General features: G+C 40.6%; 1 protein-coding gene across 5 annotated transcripts in view; it reads left to right on the top strand.

Moving 5' to 3' along the window:
• shroom3 (shroom family member 3) overlaps positions 1–11,337 on the top strand; it is a 245,988-nt gene extending 234,651 nt beyond the window's left edge. For all 5 annotated transcript variants that reach the window (XM_070871030.1, XM_070871034.1, XM_070871029.1 and 2 more), the window contains 4 exons: positions 2,515–3,036; positions 5,737–5,893; positions 7,214–7,486; positions 9,252–11,337. In XM_070871030.1, the coding sequence (XP_070727131.1) occupies positions 2,515–3,036; positions 5,737–5,893; positions 7,214–7,486; positions 9,252–9,590 (1,291 nt within the window). In that variant the 3' untranslated portion in view covers positions 9,591–11,337. The remainder of the gene's footprint in view (positions 1–2,514; positions 3,037–5,736; positions 5,894–7,213; positions 7,487–9,251) is intronic.
• The last annotated feature ends 7,405 nt before the right edge of the window (positions 11,338–18,742 follow it).

The following is an 18,742-nucleotide window of genomic DNA, read 5'->3' as shown; positions in this document are numbered from 1 at the left end:
AACACATAAAATTGTATTTGAAACCCCAAATATGGAAGTATTCCCTATAATAATTGGTCCTACAAATCTGTGCCACAGCCCTAAAGAAGCCTTACGTATTCAGAATGGAATGACTTTGCTGCTGGTCGGCTGCGATCAAAGAAACACAAACATCTGTGCTGACAAAGTGGAGATTTAGCGCCACTTGGTGGTCAAAATAGGAATTGTAATCAATTGTGTTTTTCACAATTGGAAATAAGGGCTTCCTCTGCATGGCTTAGTAAATTCATCCAGGAAACACTGATAAGAAAAAAAATGAATGAAAATAATTAGTGTAGTTAGTGCAACCCATTGGAGAACTTGACACACTGTTCTAGAGAATGATGGGAAATAGGTTTCTGCATACAATCCTCTTCCATACTCAGTTCGGGATTTCAGTTGTGCTACGATAGATGAGCATTTCTCCAGAGGGAGGGATTAAAAATCAGAGACACAATTGCCCACAACTCCTTTTTTTACATTTGCCATCAGACTTTTGAGAGCAGCTTTGGGGCAAGGACTGGGCGCAGGTTGTTTGGTGCCATTCTCTGTATTGGCACTGATGGGGTGAGATGAAGTAGAATGGGAGCAGGCTCGTGTGGAGCATAAATCCTGGCATAGACCAGTTGGGCCAAATGGCTTGTTTCTGTGCTGTAAATTCTATGATGAGTGGCACTAGAAGGTCCATTAAAAAGAGGAGAAATTAATTTTAAATACCATAAAAGGAAATCTTGTCCTCTGTCAATAAATTAAATCTGGTCAGTTATAAGAATGCAGAACATACTGCCTTGAAGAAGTGTGTGGCAGGGCAGTATTTCTGTTAAAAGAAATTAGTTCTGACTTTTAAATTAAGTATACTTTTATACATTTCATGCTTATCAGGCCTAAAACCATAATAAAGTATAGAATAAATGATTGAAAGAAAGATGGCAAGAAGAAGCCCATATTAAAATCTCTTCCATATATCTTGCTTAATGCTGTTTATTTTGTCTATTAACTTCCATACAAAGCTTGTCATGGTAAGTGTATAATAATATGGAGAATTCTTTCTATGAAGTGCTTCCTTTAATGGGTTATAGGCCTCTCCGTTATTCTAAAAGATAATCTGGTGTTTGTTGATCTATTTGTCCAGTTGTTGAGAACATCTCACACATTCTTCAATCAGCTGTCATTATAAATACAAACCAGCAAATCTTCAAATGGAATAGTCTTTGTGCTACAGCATACTTTACATCTTGTTTATTGAATGTTGCGTAAAAGTTTTATATTTAACTGGTTCATTATGGTGTTATATATATTACTTGTCATCAAACACAACAATACAAGTGCCCTAAATAGAAGAAGAATGTTTTTTCTTTTAATTGCAAATAAGATCCGAGAACAAAAAAGCATTTTTTTTTCAGTAAAACTTCAATTAAGGCGGCGGAAGTAACATAAGAGTTTCTTGTCGCTATAGTTACGGAGTTTTTTTTAAAACCAGGTTTGAATACACAATCGTGTGCGGTCAGTGATGTATTTACATTGATTAAACTGCTGCCACTGATTTTTTTGTAATTTGAAAATGAATTTTAGTCAAAAAAAAAATCTCAGTAACCAGTATGGTGGCAAGTGTGATGAATTTTCACAACAGGGATTGTCCAAGGAACCACTCTGTGCAGCAGCAATGTCCAAGATTTAAGCTAATAAAATCCAATGTTATTAAACCTCTGGATAGGGAGGAAGAAAATCTCTCCTCATTACTGTCTCCCGGCTGGCTAATTACATAGTAACATGGTGTTTGACCCCATCAGCCCTGTGATCTCTGAGTGCAGATGTGTAGACTGGAGGCAGCATAAGGAAAGTAATGGGGAAATCGTTTAAGTAAAAACACAATACATTATACTGCTCCAAAACAGTCCGACAGACCCTGAGATTGACAAGAAGCCATTCAGAGTTGAGTATTATTACAGAACCTTTAATAGCACTAAGGAACTTCTTCAGTATTCAATTAAAATTAATTTTCCGACATAACAATAGTCACCACACCCCAAAGTAGTTAATTATATGTAAAGTGCTTTGAGATATTTCTGAGAAAAGAAAGAGAGATGTGATAAGGTGATATATAAATGCAGTTTTTAAATGATTTACCATTTTATTTCTACATGTATTGTTTTTAATAGTTTTAGAGCACATCATTTAGTGTATTTAACTAAATGTAATATCTTCCAACACAGCCTCCACAGAATATCAGGCCTTGGAAAAGTGACAAACAGAAAGCTCGAGTGACCTCTAAAATGACAGTAAAACATTGAGCACAGTAAATACTGTAGTAGTTTAGCAATTTTGTTTTTGTTTATTATTTACTCATTATTGCCACCTTACCAGAGATCACATTTTTCTTTAGCCTCCAATCTGGTTTACTGCTTTTTCACAAAAATAATGTTTGCCAGTTGCTGTAATAATCTAGTTTGAATGTGGACTATTATATTGTTTAACTCCACTTCTCTGCATCTAAAGGTTTCCAGAAAATGACACTGCAAAGGTCAACGTGCCGGTGATGACGAACACACAAGAAAATTGCCAAACAGCCCTGCTCTGCAGCTGTTCTGCCCACCTTAGCTGCAATGTTTCTGCAGTGAACTGTGAGCTAGAAAGGACGGCGGTAAGCACTCCTACAATCCCAGAAGAAGCCCACACATCCCAAACTGCACATCGCGGAAGCCAGAGCTGGGATACATCATGTGTTCAAATGCAAAATGCCGCCACAAGCCAAGAAAACCTGGACCGCAAGCATTCCTTTGTGCCGTTAGAAGTGAACGAGAAGTCTCCTGAGGACCTCAAGTCGGAAGAACTTGCAAAGGAGATCATTGGCAAAGATAAGTCTTTGGCAGAGATTTTAGATCCAGACTCAAATATGAAGACAACCATGGACCTAATGGAGGGCATTTTCCCCAGGGGCAGCACAGTGAGGCAGGAGGCACAACACAGAAGGCCGAGGTTACAAAAGGTGGTCAACAAATCTGTATCTGAGGAAGATAAGTAAGTTGCAGAGCTTTGTAAAGGATCTTATACCTAGGACAACCACAAATAATGTTAGCAATGTGATTGTCAATGCTGTTTAGCAATACACAAACCATATGTTGTATTTTTCCCTCTGCCATTGGTGGCAGCAAAGAATATTAATGCCGACTCTGTCCACCCCAACACCCAGGGAACGAACATTGGCATTGTCCTGTTTCTTGATGGTGCAATGTTCTTGATGCTAAGCAGCTGATACTACTACCTTCTCTGGGGAACATAGCTATTCTGCTATTCTTGAGACACTATACTTGTTTAAAAATACATATATACACAACAGGCACTACAATAGGTTTGCCCATAGGTTCATGAAAGTTGTCAAAGCAACATGTGCCCCACATACCCAATACTGTATATAATGTGCGTATATATATATATATATATATATATATATATATATAAATATATTTATACACACATACATGTTTGTGTTTCAGTGTGTGTCATATATATATATATATATATATATATTATATAAAATTATTCCATGCAAAATGCCACATAAGTATGTGTCTCTTAAACACTGCCAGGTGCAATTGTCCTGCATTCTTAAAGTGAATGGTGAGATCACAAGATAATTGTGGATGAGGGAGGCCATCCTGAATCTCTCACCCGGAGAAATCCTAACATCCCCCATTGTATCATCCAATTGTTCCTCAACGATTCCAAGGGTTTTGCCGTCATTGCTACTGTACTACTACACATTTATCACTGTGTGAGAAGAAGAATTTCCTGATATCCGTCCTAAAACTACCCGTCTCTAGTTGGAATCTGTGGCCCCTTTTTTTACTCCTGCAGTTTAATTTAAAATAATATTCTGGGTTAAGTTCTTCTATTAACAATCTTGTATACCTCAATAAGATCACCTCTCGGATGCCTCCTTTCCAGGATGATAAGCCTACGTTTCTCATAACTCAGATCCCAACACCAGGGCTTAGCCTTATGCCGCCTTTTCTGCACTACCTTCAGTGCTTACATGTCTCTCATATTTCTTGAAGACCAATCTTTCCGGCTAGAATATTATGAGGTTTGATCATTACCTCCTCTGCTTCAGTTAGAGTTCACATTGCAGATGAGAACTCTGGCTTTGTTTTATTGTCAGGTCAGTTAACAATCTGTAAACTAATATGTTTTTAGAGAGAAGCAGCTGCAATGCACCACATTTTAAGATTATTTTACATCTGTAAGAAAGGGAGCCAAGTGCAGGATTTTAAAGGTGAAAATTATACTAATTTTAAGAATCACTTCTTAAACAATTCATACTTTCCAACATTTCCACCTGGCTGTTCGGTTGTATTTAGTTTGTTAGCTCTCCATGATCTGCCGATGGCTGTCATTCATATGGGAAGAATAACCCAATCAGGTGTCAATGGCGTTGCAAAGCAAGCGAGTACTGGTAAGTGATGAGGAAGAGCCTGCTGCTGAAGAGGAGACCTTATCACTAAAGCAGAACTTAGCTGGCTCACTCTCCCGATAACTATGTATGTACTATTAAAATTAACAAAAGAGGTATATCTGATTTTCATCAAATGTTTCTTGCATCGCATACTTTGCAGAGTCATCAACATTACCAGTTTCTTAATCTATAAATATAAGAACATATAAAAATATAAATTATTAAATGTAAGTATCCAGTTTGCTGCTGGCCCATACAGACCAGGTAGATCCTAGGATTGATTCCCAGTTTGTGTCCTAACTCGCACCAAGTCCCGCTCACCCACATTGCTCGCTGATCTACATTGGCTTTCGGTTAAGCAACGCCTCGATTTCAAAATTCTCATCCTTATTTTCAAATCCCTCCATGGTCTCACCCCTCCCTATCTCTGTAATCTCCTCCAGCCCCACAATCTCCCAAGATGTCTGCGCTCCTTTAATTCTGCCTTCTTGAGCATCCCTGATTATAATCATTCAACCATTGGTGGCCGTGCCTTCTGTTGCCTCGGCCCCAAGCTCTGGAATTCCCTGCCCAAACCTCTCCGCCTCTCTTTCCTCCTTCAAGCTTTTGGTCACCTGTGCTAATTTCTACTTATGCGGCTCGGTGTCAATTTTTTAAATCTCCTGGTTCACTACTTTAAAGGTGCTATATAAATACAAGTTGTTGTTGTTTGTGTTGTGTTCACTGATCTTAGCCAGGTTGTAGTTGCTTTAATTGGCCTTGATGCCCGAGTTAGAGAGGATGACAAAATGAGTCAGGGATTCCTGCTCTTGATCACCGACCAATGTTACCTACTGAAGGTATTCATGTGTGGACATTGAATGAGGACAGTATTGGGTTCGGATGTGAATACCCCCAAGGTCAAATAACCAGCTGATGATCAATGTCTACATTCAGATTTTGTAGAATCATAAAATCATACAGCACAGAAGGCGGCCATTCAACCCATCACCCCTGTACTTGGACAAGGTGACCAGTGACAGTGAACCTATACTTTGGCATAAGCTAGGGCCTTTATCAGCGAATGGGGGAGGAGGGAGAGAATTGTTTTTATTAAAGATTTAACCGTTTTTTCAGTGAGAGGACACGTCCACAACTCTTGTTTTAGTTTGTTAAATATAATGCCTCTTTAAACCATTCCTAATTAAAACTGCTAGCTTTTTATTCTTTTGAAAACTTTTGTGTTTATAAATAGTTACTAAATCTTTAAATTTCCTTGTACTTAGGAAAGAAGAAAGAGAGAGGGGAGCAGCTTCGGTTCATTGTCCCACTTACTATAACACATCTGCCCTGAAAGCTGAGCTGATGAATAAAATAAAAGATATGCAGAGAAATGCTGCTGAAGATGAGGATGAGGAAGAACCAGACATCAATGAGAAAAAGGTACTGCGATTTCAGACCTTCATCACTAAAACCTGCATGGTTTGCTTCTCCCATTGGCTCAGTTGCTAAATGCACCAATCTGGTGTAAAACTAAACCATCAGGACCAGGGTGATGTTGGGTTTGATTCCTGGTTTGTGCTGAATTAGCTGATCTAGCTCCGTCATGTCCGAGGACGCTACAATTGGCCTCAGCATCCCTGAGCTAGGGAGGGAAAAAACAACCAAGTTTACCATTCTTGATAGCTTTTCAGTGTTCCTTGCTGGTAAAAACATTAGGCCTCACTGCAATGTTCCCTGCAGTCAAATAACCTGCAAGACTTAGTATGTAGGCTCTTTATGAAGAATGTCAGAACCTTCAGGAGAAGGGTAAAATTGTGCATGTATTGACTATTGTATTTGGCTATCCTTAGTTTCTAATTTGCAAAAGAGTGCATTAGTCAGAATGCATTGTAGCTAGCTAGCACATTTTCCCTTTGAAATACCTTGTAGAATTTCTTTCTAACCCTTGAACTATTTGAAAATAAAATCAGATTTTTCTTTGCTTGAATTTAGACCACTTTCATCAATTTGCTGTATATTATGATAGGATGTGACGTATAGACATACTGGTGGTTTGCAATGGCTGAAGGACCTGTGTCCTGAAGCTTTCTTCAGACCACTGCCACGTTGCCACATCCAATCATTTACTGTTACAAATCTTTTGGCATGGTTTTCGGTGCAGTCGGTGAAAGTCATCTGATGCTCCTTTATATCTCAGAAGTGTGTCAAGCAGAAGTGATTCATTCTGGAGCTCAGTGCTGTGGATTCTGGTCCACTTACATTGTAGGGGTGTTCCACAGAGCCAGCAGCAACATACCAACAGCTGTTTGAAAGATGTGAATCGCTACTTGATTTCTGCCTGTCTGATTTTCCTGAAAGATGAAAAAGGCGTGTCAAGGCCAATGATGGCAAGATCTGTATCACTGGTCTGTGGAGACAGACTCTGCAATGAGGCCTTCTTTTGGCCAAAACAAATGGTGGTCGATTGCTTGCTGTCAGAGGAATTGGGGAAAACTATGTTTGGGGATTCGTTGTACCACTGAAAGCATCTCATTTACTTTGCAGTACTGTTGAGGTAGGGCAGCCACTAATAACATTGTAATGTAAAGGGTGCAGCGTGGCTCTAGTCAACAGTAAACCAGAGTATGCAGCGAATGAGTAGAGTGCTCAGAATTAGTTACGTTTTTTGAACATTTAACAAATGGCTTCCAAAGGATCGATTGTGGTTTCTATTTTTTTCACTAATTTAATTCTGATTTTTTTTTTCTTTTTTTATTGTAGTCTGAGCTAATTGAAAGCATAACAAGTAAACTTCAGACCCTGCGTGAAGCCAAGGGGAGCCTAGCAACTGACATTAAACTGAACAGTGCTCTGGGCGAGGAAGTAGAAATCATGATTAAAGGCCTGTGCAAGTCCAACGAGTTTGAAAAGTACAAGATGTTCATTGGAGATTTGGATAAGGTCGTAAACTTGCTGCTTTCGCTCTCTGGGCGTTTGGCTCGCGTGGAAAATGTGTTGAAGACCCTCGATGAAAATGCAAACACTGAGGAGCATGTACGTAATCTGTTTTTAACTCGTGCTGTCTTTTGGATCGATTAAGATTATCCCCATAGACTTCCGACAGAGAGAAAATTTTAGATCCTATCATTTAAAACCTGTAAAGTGCATGAGAATTAAAATGTTAGATATTTCTGCCTCAGGGTAGTGATAAAATTACTGTGGTAGTCAGTAATAAAAGAGAAAATATGCTTCCCCTGTGGGCTAGTAGGAAATGCAGACCAGATGATACTACCGTTGATTCTTGACCCATACTGGGGTACAGTATCAAAGGTACAGGCAGCCCTGCATTACTGATGTAGTCTTCATGGGTGAGCCTAAATCATAAGTGTAAGCATCCTATTGAACCATGGGGGGAATGTAACAATGCCAAATACCATCCTGTTCTCAGCATGGGTCACTATCATTTGGCGTACTGTAGGAACCCCGACTAACTTTATTTTCTCCTGTTTCCCTTGCTGAGCCCAGCTGAGATTGTCTCATTTGGCTCCGACCCCCTTCCGACAGGCAGCGACCCCCTTTCTGCCCCGTGTGGAGAATTTCCCCTCAGGAGTGGAGCGGCCAGCGGTCGGTGCCACTGACCGGTTTCCCCTGCAGGGAGCTGTGTGTGCCGACGAGGTCGGTCCGACAATGGGGGCCACGGGTTTGGTTGGGCCACCAACAAGCAGCCCGGTACCCCCTCTTAGGGCTGGCCTGGCTGAAACCCTCCCTGGTGGCCCAGTGTTTGCTACTGACGCGGCTGCAGAGCTCGCAGCGGCCCTCCCCTTTAACTGAAGGGGAGGGACGTTGTGGCGTGTTAGTGCAGCGCTGATGACTATAAGCGATGGTTGCTCCGATGCAAGGTGCACTTCCGCCCCGCAACCGACTGGAGCACCACCCCGAGGAAAAGAAATAAACAAAGAACTGAATGTCGCTCGAGTCTCCACCCCATGGATTGGGACAGAGAAAAAACTTTTAAAAAATGGTGAGTGCGCCACTTTTTTGTCGGGGGGCAATTTCAGCCCCTGAAGCTTCTGCATATGTGACAAAAAAAGGGGAGCATTCTCTCAAGATGAAACGGTGGGCCAGTCAGTTTTTCTGTTTATTGGGAAATGTTAGCTAACAGTGCAGCTTGGAATGGGCAACCCCTGATGCACATACACATATGATGAATTAGTGTGTGAGAAACAAGCAATCACACCACTTTGGGACTGGTCTTTACAGCACCATTTGACTGAATGAACCAGAAAGGGGTTGTTCAAATGGAAATGAGCTAAAGTATTGTTAACATCAGTAGGTTTAAGAGGCAATCTTTGGGAGAATAAAAGGATTGAAGAATAAAGTGAGAAGAGTAACTGAGACATACAGACCAGAAAAGTCCCGTTAAATTGCCGAGCTTGCTGATCTCAGCTGGGGCAGTGGTATGTATAATAGAGCTAGCCTCAACACCTCTAGGTTAGAGAGGAGAAAGATAGTCAGGCTTGCTGTTCCATATCACCATCCAATGACCCCTATTGGAAGTGTGTGGCTGTCAGTTAAGCATAATATTGGGATTGACTGTGGTGCCCTTCCATAGTCACTTGCACCAAAACAATGGCCACAATCATAAACTATTGGAGGCCAAGTTGTGTCCAAGGATCTGTATCCCAGTCAGGAAAGGGGAGGGTAGAAAATTGGACAAGCGAGGAAAAAAGGTGGGCTTGTTGGGTCTTCTAGCTTTCTAAATCCTTCTCAAAAAATCTCACTTGGAGTTGACACTAAAGTTGTGCGTCTGATGTTTCAGAATCTCTTGAATGAGAAGCGTAGACTTCTGACCAGTCAGCATGAGGACGCAAAGGAACTGAAGGAGAACCTGGATCGCAGGGCACGTGTGGTCCTGGATATCCTGGAGAACTATTTGACAGAGGAGCAACTCCAAGACTACCAGCACTTTGTGAAGATGAAGGCAGCTCTGCTGATGGAGCAGCGAGAGCTGGATGACAAGATCAAGCTGGGCGAGGAGCAGCTCAAGTGTTTATTGGAAAGCCTACCTGCTGACTTTGTATCACAAAGGACGGCTCACTCATCTGTCAGCCACCCAGAGCCTGGCACCTCACAGCCAAAATTTACCTCTTCGCTTTAAAAAGAAAATGTAAGGACTTTCAGGTTTTAATAGTAAATCACTCAGCGAACAAGAACGAGGAGGGGTTCTGGATGTAGAAGACAGCATATTTAAATTGCTATCAAAACCTGTATTTTAAGGAAACAATGGCTAGCATTGTTTGGGCAGAAGACACACCTTGTGGAAATTTATTACAGGCAAGTCTGCAACAGCACAAAAGTTGAAAATTTCCATGAAGAGAAACACATGCAACTTTCAAAAGTGATGCTGGAGATGTTTTTTAAAAATCCTACCAGGGAGGACAGTACAACAAAAAGTCTCTGCTTACAACTTATTTTAAAAACAAAAAACAAAACATTTTGTAGCCTTGCCAATACCATCAGAGAATTACTACTATTTATAATTTAAGTGTAAGTTTCTGTACATACACTAACCGTTTATGGTTCTACTCTATTGCGTAGGAAAAAAAAAAATCTAATTTTGTAAGAAAGTAACTTTTGGAGAGAAAAAAAACAACCTATAGTCACAAAAAGTGATTGCAATCTTCTGAGGTTTTTTTTTATTAACGATGAAGGACTTAGGACCACCTGGAACAGAGAAAGCTGCAATTTGGAGAAAAAATTCAGAATCATACATTGGCGATTGACCGATTCTTTCAAATTAACGTTGGGTTATGATAACGTTGGGTTATGATCAGTTTCCGCCTCATTAAGTACAGTCCAAACGAACAACAATTCACTTTTCAAAAGGATGTTTATAAACTTGAGAAACTTATATGTATACATTTTTGTCCTAAGTTTGACAATTACATGTTTGACATGACCCTCAGTAGGTGGATAGTCACCCTTCTGTAGACATTAATGACCACTGAAGACCATGCAGCATGGGTGAACATTGCAGAAAGGCCAGAGTACTTCAGTGGCCCCAATATTTATACCGAGGTCGGACTCTATTGAAAATGCTTCTGTAGATGACCAAGGCCTGTGGAAAAAGTAGAACATTGTTTCTCAGAAGTGTTCTCCGTGTATGAAGGAAATCAAAATAAGTACTCTACATAATCAAAGCTCACCTGTTTTCAGAGTGTTCCCGTCCCTCCGTGCGTAATGTGATGTTAATCGTAGTATTGGAAATGCAGTTTACAGTGCTGATGTGCACAGCTCCACCCACGGAGCTCTATTTATGTGGGTTTGCTAACACATTGGCGCAGTTAGGTAAAACCTATGGCCTTTTTAATGCTTACTTTTTTTGCTTTCCTTTTAAAATAGTAATTTTTCATATTCTGATTTCTCAGTGTACTGGGCTATGTGTAAACCACTGTACATAATACTAACTTCCTGAAGAGAAGACACTGTTGTAGAAGGCGTGTTGAGAGTGTTCATTTCTCAGCCTGTTAGATCTGGGTTTTCGTTTTTTTTAAGCTTTGTAGCTGCATCTGGCGATATGTTTTTGTAATAAATAATTGCTCATTCTCAATTGTAACCCAATTTTTTGTATTCAGAGGGTGATGACTTTTCAGAGTTCAATCACGACTTGGCTATGGTCACAGCTGTACTTATTCAATACATTTCCCAAAGCCATTCTGAATCATTGTCCAGTGATGTGAAACACACTGCATGGCTTCTCACAAATCAGCCACTAGTACAGTATGTGAAATAAATAAAATAAGTTTGCTGTACTTTTCACAATCAAGTGTTTTGATGAGATTTGTTTTCAAACAGAAATCATGACAATGGAGCTTGTAAACCACTTACTGCTGCAGACAATAAAAATGGTGTGTGTCGGCAGTTGGTTGTGTGGTTTGTTTCCTGCATGAATAACCCATGTCTAATATAGCAACAACATCATGATGATGATGATGATGCAGCATGCTTAAGATGTTTACCAGGATGATCTGTCTGTCCAGAAGTAGACTTTCATTTTTAATGTTGCCTTCTATTTATGAGCAGGGAAACGTATGTTCAGATAATCAATAAAGTACCTGAGCCCCATCTCCTAATTTCTGAATAGTTACCATTTAATAATTTCATGGATTTGATCCCTAGCAATTAGAGTTTTTTTCTTGAGCTAAGAAGGCTAAAAGGTGACCCAATAAACCTTTTCACAATTATAAAGCGTTACAATAATGTAAATAGTGATGGATTATTTTGACTGGTTGGCAAGATGGTAACAAGAGGTTAAAAAAATGCCTTTACCCAGAGAATGGTTCGAATGTGGAGTTCTCTGCCACAGACTATTGTTGTAAGTAAGTAATTTTAAAAGGGAATTAGTTACTTGAAAAACAGGAACATTAAGGGTTACGGGAGTTTAGCAGGAGATAACCTCCATTTGAAAACGTAAATCTACCAAATTCTCAGCAGTATGTTAGTGTTCTGCTGTGTGTCACTTCTGGTTGTCCTTGTGCTGATGTGCATTGTTTTGTCAGTTATCAGGACACTTTTTGAATCAGATCCTCTGTTTTTTTAAAATTCCAGCAATTGTCTTAAGGTCAAAAATAATAAACTGAAACATTACAGGCAATTGTAAATATTGATGAGGTGCGTTAAAAAAAAAAAATCATGGTGTTCTCCAAAATCAGGCAAAAATCAGTGTTACATTTGAAGAAAAAAATTTGCATTTATTATTAGGCACCTTTCACGACCTTAGGACGTTCCGAAGCACTTTACTGCCAAAGAAGAGCTTTTGAAGTGTAGTCACTGTTTTAGGGAAATGCATCTATTCCAGTTGGTTTTTTTTTAAACAAGTTTACCAGCTTTTTCCATGTATTGAACAAACTACCTACTACAATCTTGGAAACGTGTCATTTTTAAAGACTAATTCTGGAACAAGAATTAAGAAGATTTAAATTATTTTTCAAGATATTATATAATATGGTACAAATTGACTTAGCCTTTAAACTTAGATCTAAATCTATGGTCCTCCACTGAGACTTTCCAATGGTGAGTCCTACCAAAAGAAAAACGAAACTGAGATTACCTGGGGTTACTTGGAAAAGAATAAAAGCAGCGAATGTTGGGATAGTGAATTGATTGAGGGAACGGTAGTGGAAACATGGAATTTGAACCCAGATGGCCTCTATCAGATTGTTCTTCAGGAAATATATTCATAATCAGGTGAGTGCAAAGTACTCAATAAGATTGAAGTAGAGAAAACATTAATCGGCCTGTAGCTATTTAGATCATCTAGATTGCCAGTTTCATAAATTGGGAAAATGTTGCAGTTAATGGATCAGTTTGGGAGCGAGGGTGGGGAGAAGGGTTATGTGATAGCTAAATGATGGAAATCACAGGATTACGGTTTCAGTCACAATGGTAGTATGGTTTCAAATATCAATGCATAATAATTCATGTAAACTAGACTGAGGGGGAAAGGGGGTGGGTACCTTGATTAGATGGTGGACTTTGACTTCTGGGACTCGAGTTTGATTTCAGGACAGATAGATGGAATGAAAATCTGTTGTCTGCAAGAAACCTATGTAAAATAAATATGGGCAATCTCAAAATAGTTCATAGTTGGTTCCACAGCTCAAAATTGCCTTAATTGGCGTTAAATTGGGAATCTGAGTGAGGAGAGGCAATATACACTCATTTATTACAGTTTTGACAGGGGTGCAGCGACAAAGACCTGTGGGTGTATGTACACAAATCTTTGAAAGAGGCAGGACAAGTTGAAAAGGCTATTAAAAAAGATTATGGGACTCTAGGCGTTATTAATAAAGGCATAGAGTACATAGGCAAGGAAGTTATGCAAAACCTTTATAAAACATTGGTTGGGCCTCAGTTGAATTATTGTGTTCAATTCTGGGCACCACATCTTAGGAAGAATGTTGAGCCCTTAGAGAGGATGCAGAAGAGATGTACTAGAATGGTGCCAGGGATGAGTGATTTCAGCTATGTGGAGAAGCTGGAGTTCTCCTTAGAGCAAAGAAGCTTAAGAGGAGATTTAATAGAAGTGATCAAAGTCATGAACCGTTTGATAAAATAAATGAGAAACCTTTTCCAGTGTCAGAAGGGTTTGTAACCAGAGGACACAGATTTAAGGTGATTGGCAAAAGAACCAGAGATGGCATGAGGAAACATTTTACACAGTGAATTGTTATGATCTGGAATGCACTGCCTGAAAGGGTGCTGGAAGCCGATTCAATAGTAACTTTCAAATGGGAATTGAATAAATGCTTGAAGGAAAAAAAAATTGCAGGGCTATGGGGAAAGAGCAGGGGAGTGGGACTAGTTGGATAGCTCTACCAAATAGCTGGCAGAGGCATGATGGGCTGAATGGCTTCCTTCTGTGCTGTATCATTTTATGATTCTAAGAGGTCAGGATGATAGATGTAGGAAATGGAAAATGTCACATTATTGCAGTAGGAGCTGCATTTTTACAGGGGAGGGGGGGGGGGGGGTAATTTTCAATGTACTGCCAGAAAAATCATCTGGGTGCCAGATGCCAGTTTACATTCCAGCGGTAATTACCCCGAAGCAGTTTACTCTGCATCTGCCCATGCTATACTAGTGAACTACTTTGTTCTAGCTTTGAGTCCAAACAGTTCATGGTGGCACTGTTGTTTCTTCCAGACAGCAGATCACTTTGTTTACCTTTTTCTCTCAGGAAAAGCAGAGGCTTTTGCTCTTTGGTAACAATAAAAACATATATAAAGGGTTTCTTCTGATAGAAATTGCAAACTTATTGTGCAAAAAAAGGCATTATAGGGAATAGCAGAGAAACTCAGCACCAACTAGAAATATAGAAACCAGTGCAGAGAAGCAGAAATAACAGCCAGGACAGAGCAACAGAAATCGGTTGCGATGAGTGATTTGACTATGAGGCTGTATGCAACAGTTTACTGTGGGAAGAAGAGCAGGTCAGATGCTGGGTTTTCTGTGGAGAGTGTCTCATATCCTGACTCCCCAAAGCCTTTCCACCATCTACAAGGCATAAGTCAGGAGTGTGATGGAATACTCTCCCACTTGCCTGGATGAGTGCAGCTCCACCACCACTCAAGAAGGTCGACACTATCCAAGGCAGCGCAGCCTGCTTGATTGACACTCCATCCACCATTCACTCCCTCCACTGCCATGGCTGCACTGTGTACCATCTATAAGATGCACTGCAGCAACTCATCAAGGCTTCTTCAGCAGCACCTCCCAAACCCACAACCTCTACCACCTGGAAGGACATGGACAGCAGGCACATGGAAACACCATCACCTCCAAGTTTCCCTCCAAGTTATACACCATCACGACATGGAAATATATTTAGTTCCTTCATTGTTGTTGGGTCAAAATCCTGGAACTCTCTCCCCAGCAGCACTGTGGGAGTACCTTCACCACAAGGTCTGCAGCGGTTCAAGATGGTAGTTCACCACCACCACCTTCTCCAGGGCAATGAGGGATGGGCAATAAATGCTGGCCTTGTCAGCAATGCCCACATCCCTGGAACATAAGAAATAGGAGCAGGAGTAGGCCACCCGGCCCCTCGAACCTGCTCCGCCATTTAATAAGATCATGGCTGATCTGATCATGGACTCAGCTCCACTTCCCTGCCTGCTCCCCATATCCCTTTATTCCCTTATCGTTCAAAAATCTGTATCTCCGCCTTAAAAATATTCAATGATCCAGCCAATTCCACAGAATTACAACCCTCAGAGAAGAAATTCCTCCTCATCTCCGTTTTAAATGAGCGGCCCCTTATTCTGAGACTTTGCCCCCTAGTTCTAGTGTCCCCTATGAGTGGAAATATCCTCTCTGCATCCATCATTATCTTATATGTTTCAATAAGATCAGCTCTCATTCTTCTGAACTTCAATGAATATAGGCCCAACCTACTCAACCCATCTTCATAAGTCAACCTCCTCATCTCCGGAATCAACCTAGTGAACCTTCTCTGAACAACCTCCAATGCAAGAATATATCCTTATTTAAATACGGAGACCAAAACTATACGCAGTACTCCAGGTGTGGCCTCACCAATACCCTGTACAGTTGTAGCAGGACTTCTCTGCTTTTATACTCTATTCCCCTTGCAATAAAGGCCAACATTCTATTTGCCTTCCTAATTACTTGCTGTACCTGCATACTAACTGTTTGTGTTTCATGCACAAGGACCCCCAGGTCCCTCTGACTGCAGCACTTTGCAAATTTTCTCCAGTTAAATTATAATTTGCTTTTCTATTTTTTTTGCCAAAGTGGATAACCTCACATTTTCCCACATTATACTCCATCTGCCCACTCACTTAGCCTGTCTATATCCCTCACAATTTGCTTTCCCACCCATCTTCGTATCATCAGCAAACTTGGCTACATTACACTCGGTCCCTTCATCCAAGTCATTAATAGTTGATGCCCCAGCACCGATCCCTGTGGCACACCACTAGTTACTATTTGCCAACAGGAAAATGACTCATTTATCCCGACTCTCTGTTCTCTGTTAGTTAGCCAATCCTCTATCCTTGCTAATATATTACCCCCAACCCCGTGAAGTTTTATCTTGTGTACTAACCTTTCATGTGGCACCTTGTCAAATGCCTTCTGGAAATCCAAATACACTACATCCACTGGTTCCCCCTTATCCACCTGCTCGTTACATCCTCAAAGAACTCCAGCAAATTTGTCAAACATGATTTCCCTTTCATAAAACCATGTTGACTGTGCTTAATTGAATTATGCTTTTTCAAATGTCCCACTACTGCTTCCTTAATAATGGACTCCAGCACTTTCCCAATGACAGATGTTAGGCTAACTGATCTATAGTTTCCTGCTTTTTGTCTGCCTCCTTTTTTAAATAGGGATGTTACATTTGTGGTTTTCCAATCCACTGGGACCTCCCAGAATCCAGGGAATTGTGATAGATTACAACCAATGCATCCACTATCTCTGCAGCCATTTCTTTTAAGACCTTAGGATGTAAGCCGTCAGGTCCAGGGGACTTGTCCACCTTTAGTCCCATTATTTTACCTTGTCCTACTTCTTTAGTGATAATGATTGTATTTAGTTGCTCCCTCCCTATAGTCCCTTGATTATCCACTATTGGGATGTTTTTCGTGTATTCTACCATGAAAACCAGAATAAAATAATTGTTCAAAGTCTGTGCTATTTCCCTGTTCCCCATTATTAATTCCCCAGTCTCACCCTCCAGGGGACCAACATTTACTTTAGCCACTTTTCCTTTTTATGTACCTATAGAAACTCTTTCTATCTGTTTTTATATTTCATGCTAGTTTACTTTCATAATCTATCTTCCTTCTTTATAATTTTTTTTTTTTTTTAGACGTTCTTTGCTAGCTTTTGAAAGTTTCCCAATCCTCTGGCCTCCCACTAGTCTTGGCCACATTGTATGCCCTTGTTTTCAATTTGATACCATCTCTTATTTATTTAGTTAGCCACGGATTGTTATCCCTTCTCTTAGTCTTTCCTTCTCATTGGGATATATTTTTGTTGAAAGTTATGAACTATCTCCTTAAATGTCTGCCACTGCTCATCAACCGTCCCATATTTTAATCTATTTTCCCAGTCCACTTTAGCCAATGCTGCCTTCATACCTTTATAGTGTCCTTTATTTAAGCTTAGGACATTAGTTTGAGATCCAACGTTCTCACCCTCATTATGGTCACTCATTCCAAGAGGATCCTTTACTAGATCATCATTTATTAATCCTGTCTCATTACACAGTACCATATCTAAGACAGCCTGCTCCCTGGTTGGTTCCACAATGTACTGTTCAAGGAAACTATCCCAGATACACTCTGAACTCTTCCTCAAGGCTACCCTGGCCAATTTGCTTTGTCCAATCAATATGAAGGTTAAAATCGCCCAGGATTATTGCTGTTCCTTTATTACAAGCCTCCATTATTTCTTGATTCATACTCCGTCCAACGAATAAAAAAAATAAAAGCCTCCTCAAGTGGCTCAGTGGCCAAATGCACGACTTTGTATGGTACTGTGACAAACAGACCAGGAGGATCGAAGCTTGATCCTAATAAATGTTGATGTTGAATCATCTCAACCACAGTAGTGGCAACACAATTGGCCTGAATGACTATGGAGGTGGAAAATCAGCAAGGATCCTAATAAATATGCAGTGAACCTTGTGAAAAATGTATGCATGTAGATGTTCACTGAGGAGAGGCTCAGGCTCACCACATTCAAATGTCCTGTCGACACTCACTGCCCAAGCTTGCCCATGAATCTCGTGAAGGGCTGGCAGCACCCATAGAACTTTAGTCCAGCATAAGTCAGGACCTAGGAGAGAATATAAATGGTTCCTTGTTCAAATGTATTCAAAGAGATGACAGATGAGATGCTGTGCTGGATTGCGCCAGTGTGCAGGCGCTGCACTTCAACTGCAAGCTACTCCATCCCCTCCACAAGCCGATGGTGTGAGATGCCCTGAACTGCATTCTCCACATGACTAACATTGGTCAAGTCAACATGACTCCATCATTCTTAGCTAGCCATGCGTATCTGTTTCAATCCAGCTGACTGATCACAAGACTGCCTTGCCTTTATTTAATACAGGATTAAAATGCATGATTATTGTTTTATCATCGTGTTCACCTAGTGAAAAACGAATCTATAAAAGCAGACCAAACTTAAAAAATATATATATTTTATTATGAACCAGATCTTTTCCCCTTTTCTTCCCTCCTCACGCTGAGCTCTGATTCTTTGGGGCTGACAGCATCTCGTCCAGCCACCATTCTTTACCTGTGAAACTGGATAGTGTCAGTGAACGAGATGGCTGAATCCCATCCTGTCTTCGGCTGATACACACACATTTTCCCATCAGGGTCACAGGACAGTGATCAGGACTGGTGAAGCTTTTTGCAAACACCTCCCCCAATTCTCACATCAGTTGAGATCAGTTAACACAGCACCAGCAACCCAAGATGAAATCGAGAGTCTTGCTGATCTGTAAAATTCAGTACCACCCCTCATGGTGCAATTATCTGCCTCATCACCAGGTGCAGCTTTCACTGATTACATACACAATGGGTTTAAAAAAAAATGATGTACCACTTGTAGAATGGTCATCACCATAACATCAGATGTTGCATCTGCTACAGGACAAACTATCCAGGAGACAATTTGGCCGGAATCTTCCCAGCCTTGCGAGTGCGGATTTGGAGACGGGCCCGTTGTCAAAATGGCCATGATTGACAGTGGGGCGGGATCCCACTCTGA

The sequence above is a fragment of the Pristiophorus japonicus genome, chromosome 2 (genome assembly GCF_044704955.1).
Source record: "Pristiophorus japonicus isolate sPriJap1 chromosome 2, sPriJap1.hap1, whole genome shotgun sequence".
NCBI classification, from domain to species: domain Eukaryota; kingdom Metazoa; phylum Chordata; class Chondrichthyes; family Pristiophoridae; genus Pristiophorus; species Pristiophorus japonicus.
This window is presented reverse-complemented; position numbering and strand designations above follow the sequence as displayed.